The 11103-nt window shown below is 39.8% G+C and overlaps 1 protein-coding gene across 12 annotated transcripts in view; it reads left to right on the forward strand.

Moving 5' to 3' along the window:
- ptprt (protein tyrosine phosphatase receptor type T) overlaps window positions 1-11103 on the forward strand; it is a 304805-nt gene that overhangs the window by 62328 nt on the left and 231374 nt on the right. For all 12 annotated transcript variants that reach the window (XM_024269996.2, XM_024270001.2, XM_024269998.2 and 9 more), the window contains exons 5-7: window positions 1984-2065; window positions 4208-4323; window positions 6018-6192. In XM_024269996.2, coding sequence (XP_024125764.1) covers window positions 1984-2065; window positions 4208-4323; window positions 6018-6192 — 373 coding nt within the window. The remainder of the gene's footprint in view (window positions 1-1983; window positions 2066-4207; window positions 4324-6017; window positions 6193-11103) is intronic.

An 11103-nucleotide genomic window follows, 5' to 3' on the forward strand; every position in this document is an offset into this window, starting at 1 on the left:
CCTCTGACTTTCATTGGGAATAAATGGGAATCATTTTTGTTTTGATTGTATTTTTGTTCACACCAGGGCCTTTTCAATCAAAATAGAATTGAATTTTATCTAAAAAATGTACTGTCTTTGCACATTCTAGCATGTGTAGAAGATCCATAGGGAATTTGGGGTTACTCCTATCTCATTATGGGAAGTTAGACTCAAAAAAACTTACATTTCAAAGTTTATTTTGACACTCACTTTTTGACCAGGTTAAATACATTCCACATGTTTATATGCAAACACTTACATTTTCATTACTTTAAAACTGTTACTGTAACAGAACGTTTCTTTAATTGCTAACAACTTGCTGGTGTTCATTTGTGCGGTGGCCTGTTGAAGGTGTGGAGGTACCCCCCCCTCCCGCTGTGTTGTGTTAGTGAGGTAGCTCTGCAGCGACTGTGTTCTACCTAATGACTGAGCTGGGCTCAGTAAGTGACGGCACCCCTCTGCTGCACACACATAACAGGGACAATAGCAACCAAAGTGAATTAAATGCTTTTGTGTTTCTCCGTGGGCTTCCATCCCTAATTACACAAAACCTCCTGCAGAGAGATGACATTTTCCCTTTCTCCAAAGACAAAAATATTGCCATTTTGAAGTAGAGACTACTGCTGGGCACCAAGGGCAACAACAAACTTGTAGCACTGTCTCTGAACTTTGCTTTGAATTGCTTCAGAGCTGGTTCAGAGGTAGACGACAAAACACTATTCTCTTTTTTTATGCAACTCTGATCTGTGGTTTTCAAAACACATGGATGTTCCATAACCTTACTACACATGTGAACTGTTTTACATACACACCTTAAACGATTAAAAGTGGCCATTACCTTAGCATTTTTTTTCTATTTTTAAGCTTCATTTTCTACATGGTTTAAATTAATCCCTTTAACATAAACAGACTCAAAAATTGGAAATGTTTGTTCTGAGTTGCTTGTTGAGTGTATTTAGAGGGGAAATAATTGAATTTCCACATATTCTGTACATTTGTTTTAAACTCAGCAACACACAATAAATGTATTTGCTATGAACAAAAAAATATATTTAAAGCTCCATCAACAAATAGGAGATATTAAATAACCAAATGCAGAAACTTCATTTATTCTACTTTAAATCAATAGGTCATCTTATTTTTAAATGATTGGATTACATTTAAGTCCTTTTTTTGAAGACTACAGTTCTTTAAAAGCTCATATTTCTGCAGCCAAAGATTTCTACCTCAAGTAAGCTAACATGTGGCCACTTGTCAGATAGTCAGAAGCCAACAACATGCTGTGAAATTTGGTTTCTGACTAAAAGAAAAATATAAAATAAAATCCATATTTGTCTCTGACGAGTGACATTTCTGCTAGGGAGAGTGGAATTTATGTCTGAACTACCAGAGGTCTTTAGTATTCAGACTGAGTAGAGAAGCCTGACAAGCTCACTACAGAGGTACGTCCATGTTTGTGTGTGTGTGTGTGAGGCGGGAGTGCACGGCCCCGTGGCAGCCCTGCTCACTGCCTGTCACCCTCACAGTGTGTTAAAGGCTGTGCAAAGAAAAAGAGATTGCTCTGAAGGAGGAGAGAATTCAGAAATGACACAAAGGAGCGGTCAGAAAAAGTGGAATAATGGTTGCTTATGCAGTACGCTTAAAAACATGGAAATCAGGAGAGGTCGAGGGAAGAGATAGACAGAAGTTAGAGGAGCAAAAAGGCACAGAACAAGGAGCAAAAGTACAAAAAAAGAGGAGAAAACTGACAACATATGTGGCTGGCATAGCGATGAAGGCAGAAGTGGTGAAGTGAAAAGAGAAATAGTGGCTGACTTTTAGTGGAAAATTCCCCTAGGCTTCCCATCTGAGCTTCACAGGGACATCAAGATGCTGCAGACAGCTGAAGAAAAAGTTTTGATTTCTGACTCCTTTTCATGTCCTCTTCTTACTTTGTTTCTCCCCGTCTTCCTCTGCTCTCAGGTAATATTTGAAGCCGTTTCTGTCCAAGGCCATCCGGGTTACATCGCCATCGACGACATACGTGTCCTGGCTCATCCCTGCCGTGAGTGAGACAGACTACTGCATGCTTTTGTACATGTGACCCTGCACAACCACAGCCCTGCTGAGTGTCAGCTGCTTTATGGCTGTTTCACGCTCGCAGACTAACACACAGAGATGCAGTTTGAAGGACAGATTGTGAGATTTGTAGATGGATTACAAGGAGACAGGAAGAATGTCCAAACTCAAGGTCTCATCACTCAAATTAGACAGAAACATTTTGTGTTCCAAAAATCACTCTGCGATCTACTCATAGCATTTTTGTTATCCACGTTTGCTAAGTATTCAAATGCAGTTATTGGTTTGAAAAGATACCATCTTTAAGTTCAGCAACTAATCTTATTATTGGTGAAAAACGGCTTCCCTGACCAAGTAAGAGATGCCCAAATACCTCATTTTTTGAGAATAATTTGCTTTTTTTTGCATAGTTTGGCCAGAGGTGCAACTTTTTTTCCAAATAAATAGCAGCAAATGCACAGTAGTAGTTGTTCCTGTATTTTGTTAAATAAACAAAAGTGCGACTTATACTCCAGTGCATGTTTTTGGGCTTCCGCATCTTATTGCCCAAAAATATGATAAACAGTAAAGTGTAAATCAATAAACCCTACTCTTTCAGTATATTTATGCCAATGAATAAAATGAAACGCAAAATAAGACACTATCAATATGAGCAATTGTCAACAAAAAGACAAAGAAAACCCGATAAAAGCAGCTAAAAGTAAGCCTGATAGCATCAAGGAAGAAATGAGGAGTTTAGACAGGTTTTGAAGCAACAACCTTTTCTCGTCGTGTAAGTCTTCGTCATTTGCGGCAGTCAGAACATTACTGTCAGAGCAAATTATCATCGCTAAATGAGCGGCGCATACTCTGTTGGGCTTATCTCAGTCTGCAGACAGTCAAATGAAATCAACCAGTCGCAGAATGGTCTCAATGCCAGACCAAAGTCACCCATCGTCTGGCTGCCTGATCAGCTGACAGACTGTTCATCTGTCTCGTTGCCATGACTCTCTCTGCTTCTCTGCGGACAACACTTCTCTAAAGTGGCATAGGATCAAACCAGCATGTGTTCACTGAAGCCTTTATTAAATACAGCTGTCAAAGTATTTCATTAGGCATCATGCTTGTTGTGGGGCAGGTATGTATCTAAAACTAACCCGTCGAGGGTTTCCTTTGAATTCCTCATTGCTGTATCGTCTTGCTATAAAGGTTTTTGGCAGCATTCTTGACAAAGATCCAAACATGTACATTTGCTTCTCTCTCTTGCTCGTCCTAATGTAGGTGAGTTTAAGTACAAACTGTAATGGCGACAGTAGCCATTCTACCAGCTGTGCCTTCCTGAGTCACAGCTCATGAAGGGTAGTAATGCTGAATCGTAAACTGACAGCTTTGCCTTCTTTTTAAGCTCTTCAGCCTCAATTTTTCTGAGGAATTTGCTTTGTCATTTAAGGTCTGAATCAAATAAACATTTTGGATTAAAAGCTCAACATTTAAAGGCTTCAAAAGGTTATGTCTAGTTCAGTTTAAGTCAAACTCTTGAGATTACTATGACTATCCTTCAAAATCTGTAGTAGCCAATAAAACCACAAACCTTCATCAAACGTCTGGGATTACAGTTAGACAGGTGTCACGTATCATAGCCAAAACATGAGACTGATTCTGTAATTCATACTGCTCCACCAAACCTGCACTACAGAAGTGCAGGAGGAATGCAGTCTTCGAGAAATGCTTTCAAAGGATGTTATGGTCAAACTACATGAAACGTGCCTTAAATCCTAATTTTTTACCCAATCTGATGCCAGGTTTTCAACCTCCACAGATATGCTGAACAAATCTTCATGCCTAAATGAACCGAGCTGCTTCTCTGTGATTGACTGATTGGTCTTGTGGGTCATTGGCATGCTGTCAGAAGCATGCTGTTTCTGACAGTCTGCCATGTTTTTTAATGCATGTTTATGCAATTGACTGGTTCTGACAGCCACTGGACAAACTCAAGCGGAACTTATTTAAATAGGTGTTTCTGAGGGGCCTGAAACACCCCAATTATCTTAGATTTTCTCTTTAAAATGTCACTTTTGCAATGTATTCACTGTGGATTTTATTCAGCGTTGTACACTCTCAGCCTCACACATTATTGTTCATCTTGCAGGTAAAGCTCCACACTTCTTGCGCCTGCAGAACGTGGAGGTCAACGTGGGTCAGAATGCTACATTTCAGTGCACAGCTGGAGGGAAGTGGTCTCAGCAGGATAAACTCTGGCTGCAGGTCAGCAACAACAAATCAGTCCAGCTGTGCATGAATGGCAGCAGCAGGAAATGTGTACATTGATGTGATGAGATGGGCAGGACGCTACAAATATCTGTCATGAAATCTTTGTCCACTTCATTCTGTAATTTACAGTGGTGAGCATTCACAGCAGTGCACATTCCATTTCAGGAAAGATTAAAAGCCTTTGTTCTTCTTTGCACCACTGATTCCATCTCTGCAAATGTCATATGTCTATGCGTGTGTGTTATGCGCAACCATGCAACTGTATTCATTCCACTTTACAGTCCTGTGCTTTGGCTAGCATTCATGTTTTCACAGCACGTAGGTATATACCCTGAGAGCTCTGTACGGCGCAATAATGTTATTTGCAATAGAGAGCATTGACCCTTTTATTGGGTCATTTAAGGAAAATGTTTTTTTTTTCTTATAGCAGTTAAATAAATGTGCTCTTTGTAAGAAATAGGACAGGTTCAGTTTGTAAATTCTATTTCACTCAGGGAAGATTTCACTAGCATTTTTTGCACATTTGTACAGGGAATGTCCTCGGGGTGTTTTGTGGGTAGCACCATCTGAAAAGAACAGTGACCTGGAAGAAAAAACAAAACCTTAACATTAACCTGCCAGTCTTCTAGTTTTCTGACTGGTATATGTCAATACACCACATCTATCCTTGATTCATCAGAGAACCAAGACCTTTTTTTTCCAGGCAGACTAGGGTTTGCATTTTTGGTTGACATCAGGGTTCAAGTAACCTTTCACACCTGCTTAAATGAAGCCGACTATCTAAGGAGAGATACTTTACCAGAGTGAAAGCATCTTTTGTTTAGTTGAAGCAGGATCTTTCAGAAAAAACACGGTAGCCATGAGAAAATCTAAGATAAAATAGATATGATATAAATATAGATCAAATATCATTGTAACGAAAAATGAACATAATTGTATTCAGTAGGTATCCCTCAAGTTTAAAGGCTGCCTTTTTTCGCATGAACAGCCCAAAGTGTTCAGACTGTCTGCAAATGGACATTGAATATTTTTGTGACAACTGAGTGCATTGCTGATATCTTTATAAATGGCCGCCATTTTGGATTTTCCTCATAGCTGATGTGCTTTTCTAAAAGAGGGGATCCTAAGATTCATTCATGGCATATTTGGTGTTTGAACCACAAAATGCACAATTAATCTGAAATATCAACCTAACCAGCTCTGTTAAAACTCTGTTGAAAATTATGTCAATGTCTCAATTCAGAAAAAAAGAACAGTATTATTTTCATTATAAAATCTTACACACTGCCTGCTATTCAGTCACAAGACTCATTCAACAAAGGTGTTACAACCTTTCAGTGAAGCTTCCTTCTGCTCAGAATAAATACATACATTACACTGTTGAGATTAGGACTGAAAATCTCTTTGAACAAAACACTTTTGGCTGTGGTGCAGAGGTAGAACGGTTGACCTCTAATCGGAAGATCACAGGTATGGTTCCCGCCTTGCCCATCCATGTGTGGAAGTATGCATGGGCGAATTAGAGTGTAAAGTGGTTCATATTCAATGTTACGACATGCACACTGACATCTACAGGTGCTTAATGTAACTATACTTTATCTAGGAAAATAATCTATCAACTATGATAAAACATGATATCTATCTACTGGTAGCCTCAACAGACTGTTGCTTGCCTCCCCTCCTTGCAGCAGTGGAACGGCAAAGACACGGCGCTGATGGTGACCAGGGTGGTGAACCACCGCCGTTTTTCAGCAACTGTTAGCGTTGGTGACACATCTCAGCGCAGCACCAGCCGCTACCGCTGCGTCATCCGCTCAGATGGAGGATCTGGGGTATCCAACTATGCTGACCTCATTGTTAAAGGTAAAGTTTGCTGTTCATCTCTTCACATAAACTGCCACTACAACATATTTGTAAACAGTAGATGCTCTAAAGTGTGACAGTTCATTAGAATCTGTGCAAAACGGCTGGCTTGTGAATCTGTTTGTTGCTTCTGCTCATTTGTGCTGTGGCAACGGCATGGAGGGAATACTGAATAAGCCTCAGAGAAGCGACCAGATCCCACAATGAGGCCTCTCAGCCCCTGCCCTTTCAGTCCATGCTCCTCCCAGTGGTTTTGGTTCATTTTCTCTTTCATTCTTTCAAGCTGTGAAATGGATCTGAACATTTGAAATGCTTAGTTCTTTCAGCTTTTAAACTAAAAATCATTTCTAAAGGCTCCAGCAGCCATAAAGTGAAAATTCGAATTGATTCTACGAGTTTAACCTCTGAGTGATGTAGTTTTTAAAAAGCCAAATAGCAACAGGAAGACAAAGAAAAACACTTTTTGTAATATTGGAAAGTTTTCAAAGTTGCTCAATGAAAAAGGTTTGACAAACACAGATGGTTATATCTCAGGGGTTTGAAGTTTCCTTTTCAGGTCCATTTTTAGACTTGCATAGGAAATTGTTGCACATTTAAGCCTATCCAAGCTTTTATGACTTGGCAGGGGAACACGGAAAACAAATTTACAGTGTAGATTTTTAATTTTGTCAAAATTTTCCCAGCATTCAAATTGTTTTCCTTTACCCAAATGCATCGTTGCATTCAACTTTTAATGTAATTTTAATTCCCTAACATGATCTGTGACCATTGCTGTAATAAAGAGAAGAAATATGAAGAAAAGATTAATTCACCTACTCTCCACCTCATAGTTCCACGCACAATCAGATGTACCGTTCTGCCCTGCTGAGAAAGATATTGAAGGAGAGTAGAGAGGAGGTTGGTTAATTTTATTATAAAGGCTTTGATAGAATTATAACATCACAGCATTCTGCTGTTGTCAGACATGATTACATTCTGTTGCCTCTTGTCTCGCTCCGTTGCACCATATGTTCAGAATCTTGTCATAACTATCTTTGTACTCGGTTTCAAACTACAGACTTGAAAGGCTTCAGAGTGAAGAGAAAATTATGACTCATTTCTTTCGACTTGTTGCACCCCCTCCGTTATGCTGCTTTTCCACTGCATGTTAATGGATTCAAAGTGCTGTGTGAGTTTATTAAGAGTAGTCGAGATTTGGATGTTTTATACCAGGTTACTATTTTGCTGATGTAACACCTATAAGACATTTTGTTGCTATTGCAGGTATATGATGACACCAGAGTGACACAGGTGTGACCAGGCATCAAGTCAAGAAGAAAAAAGTTATTTTACAAAAAGGAAATAGAGAGAGATAAAGCGTGACAGTAAAAGTGCTTACAGTCTATTAAAGTATGGCTAAAGTGAAGAGTCCATCCATCCATCCATACATCCATCCATCCATCCATCCATCCGCTAAACCCTCTCGATCCTTTTCTGATTCACAAGACTGATGGAGCCCATCCTGACCATATTTGGGCATAGGGAGCATTGTCATAGTTAAACCCTGGTTGGGTTTTAGTCCCACTTAACAACACACTAACGCCTAGAAACACGTAGAGACAACTGATCTACAGAACATATTTTTGCGGGCCTGGCTAGTGTCCAAGTAAGAGTATTCAGAAGTGTGAAGGAAGCAGAAAAATTGAATAGTTTAAAGCAAAATGGTTGAAATGAAAACAAAATAAAATGCTTGTTTGCATCAACATTGATGGATTCGTCGCACATTTATGGTTTCTGCTGCAATGTGCTCAATCGTTCATAAGATAAGCGGTCAAGTGGTAGAGTGTCCATCCTCAAACTTTGAGACTGTACATCCATTTTTAAAAACTAAAAAAAAGGTTTAAATTGGGGGTGATGAACCACTAAATTGGTTCCCAATTGGAGCTCTGACTGTAGCTCACAGTTCTTATGAGAGCATGCTTTAGAATCAAAACAACTGAAGAACTTGGACTTGAGGCTAATTGCTGTTCACATAGAATTGCAGTGGAATTCCAACTGCATCCCAGCCAGCAATGCCAAATGGGCCCCATATGGTTTAAAGTGGGTAGAGAATGTGGGCCCCGATTTGGTTTGTCCGCAGTTTCCGTGGTGGCCCCACCTGTGTTTGCCCACATTGGCTTGGGTGGGCTCCGCTCCCCAGGGAGCCTGGAGCAGCACCCCTAGCACTACTGGCTCCTGGGCGGCGTGGCTTCTTACTCTGCCTCTCCACTGGGCGGCTGGCTAGCGTAGCCCACTTAAGCCAATGTGGGCAAACACAGGTGGGGCCACCACGGAAACTACAGACAAACCCAATCAGAGCCCACATTTTCTGCCCACTTTTAAACCACATGGGGTGATTTTTTTTGGTATGCTCCACAATCCCATTTTTAAGTCAAATTTACCTGAAAAAGTTCAACTACTTAAGATCTCCAGTGATTTTAGTATCATTTTTAACGCAGTTTTCTCTTTTTTTATCATAACTTCCCAATTCCTGAGGTTATAGTTGATGACAACATTGGACACAACATATGTCTATAGTTTAAGACGACATAACAGCCATTACCTCGGCATTTACTTTATTGAAAAATGTGCCAAACAGTGTTTTAACCCTCAAAGTATTTTTTATAGCATATTACCCCAGACTGTGCTTAATTTGACAATAATGATCTGAAGTCTAATTGGCACTTAAGAATTCTTGATTTGAAAATTTAACATAATAACCAACAGCTTAAGCTGATGAACGAGCATTTTCAGATCATTTTCCCAGTGGGGGAGGGGAAGGAGCATCTTTAATCAAAACATAACAGCCAAGTCATTCAGTCACTCGGAATCAGGGTTGTAAAAACATTGTTAACATTTCACTTTTTTACAAAATGCAGTCAAAGAACTCCAGAGAAACACGGATATTAACATATTAATCTGGATTTCTTTATTTTATTTTATTTTTTTATCTTCCTAATCTTATGAGAACAAATACAAATTGACATAAACGTAGTAAGAACAACTGAAAGCAAACATCATTCCAAATAAATTCAGATATAGTTATAAACTGAGTTTTAGTCCATGATGTTTCTCCCTCAAGTTTTATTTTACATCCCCATGTTGTCACATCAGTATCTCATACTGCAAATCTGACTAAGAGAATTGTATTCCCACCACCAGTATGTACAATGTGTTTGTGTTTCCTAAAGGAGGCAAATTCATCTCTTAATTTACTTATACATTTATGAAGTATAATTTTGAATCTGATTTAGGAACTTTCCTGTGTTTTGGGATGTAATGTTATGGATGCTTTTGTGCCATAAACTCCAAATAACAACCTGAGCGATGTTCTCTTGTATCTAAGGTTTGAATTACACGGTTAACCTCAATTGGTGTTTCAAGGGTGTTTTAATCTGAAGGGAGGCTGGGGTGTGTGCATGCGTTGCTGTTTTGATTAGATGATCGTCCAGGGGAAAGAAAATGTCATTACCATCTGTTAGCGGAGCGCAGACGAAACTCCCGGGAGCTCCTAAATGTGCGTGTTCTCCTAACCCCACTAAACATTCCAGTTAGAGTGTATGCGGTGTGTTTGTGTGTGTATTTGGGTGTGTGCGTGGAGCTCAGGTGCAGTCAGCTTTGCCTCATGCCGGGAGAATAACCTTTTGCCAACGCGGTGAACAAAAGTTAAAAATCAGGCGCACACATGCATGGGCACACCTTCCTGATGTCCTGTGAGCCGAGTGTGTGAGTGTGCGTCACTGTCTTTGGTTTACACACCGATGTGTTTGTGACTCACTTCAGTCAGATGCTGCGGTGTCACCTTTGTGGAGCTCACCTGTCTCTGGATTTGTATATCTCAGTGTTTCTGTGTTTCGGCGTGGATGGTGACATGATGAATGTGTGTGTGAGTATTCCCCGTGCTCACTAAGTGAAATCAGGGTTAATTACTGGGTTGTTCAGCCAGGTGTGAGCAGAGGAACACACAGAGAGCTGCCTCTCATATTACGGAGGTCTGCACGTGCACTCTGCATGACTGTGTCCCATACGTGTTCATTCATGCATAGTAATATTCCGTCGGCAGAAACAACAGATAAATAGGAATACATGTTTTTTACAAAATTGCTTTTTACACTGAAGATCACATTCATCAACACAGATAATTTTACATTTTCTTTTATGTATTGTATATTTTTTATGTGGTTTTTTTTATTTTTTTTTATTCTTTTGTCACACACAAACAGTGAGAGCTATCAAGGGTAAAATAGATGTTATTGTGTCTTGACAATACGTTAATTCATCTGTGAAATCGGCCAACTATCGTGTGGCGAGAACAACAAAAAGTCAAAATGCGGCACTTACAGCTGCAGCTGTTAATTTGCTCATCAGCCTTTTTAAAAACCCAGAAGAGGTTGCTGCATTTTCGGTTTGAAGATTCGCATCATAACTACTTTGTTACGTATCAGCTCAATGTAGGCTAGAGTCTCTGTTCATCTATTTCTTTATAGTTAGCTCAGCTGGTTTTATGCAAGATTGCATGTTTGGGTAGTACATTTTTGGACTTATTTAAGCAGAAATTCACGTTATATTTACTGCAAACAAGACACTAGACAACAAAATCCAGCAGAATTACACAAATAAATGTTCAATAATTAACAACAAATTGATCATGTCTCCTACTCAATTTTGAATTGAAAGTTTGATGCCATTTCCCGGCTTGCAGAGCCAGGAGCAGAGATGGTGGTGGTCTTCACCCTCCCAAGTTGGAGTCTGTGCCCTGCAGAGCAGAGATTCCCAGAATGATCCATTATTGGCTTTTGTGTGTGCGCCTGGCCAGTCTGCTGCTTTTTTTGGTGGCCCCCAGCCTTTTTTTGATGCCACCACCAGATGGTGGGGGGTGGTTTTAGACATTGA

Source organism: Oryzias melastigma, linkage group LG5 (genome assembly GCF_002922805.2).
Source record: "Oryzias melastigma strain HK-1 linkage group LG5, ASM292280v2, whole genome shotgun sequence".
Taxonomy (NCBI): domain Eukaryota; kingdom Metazoa; phylum Chordata; class Actinopteri; order Beloniformes; family Adrianichthyidae; genus Oryzias; species Oryzias melastigma.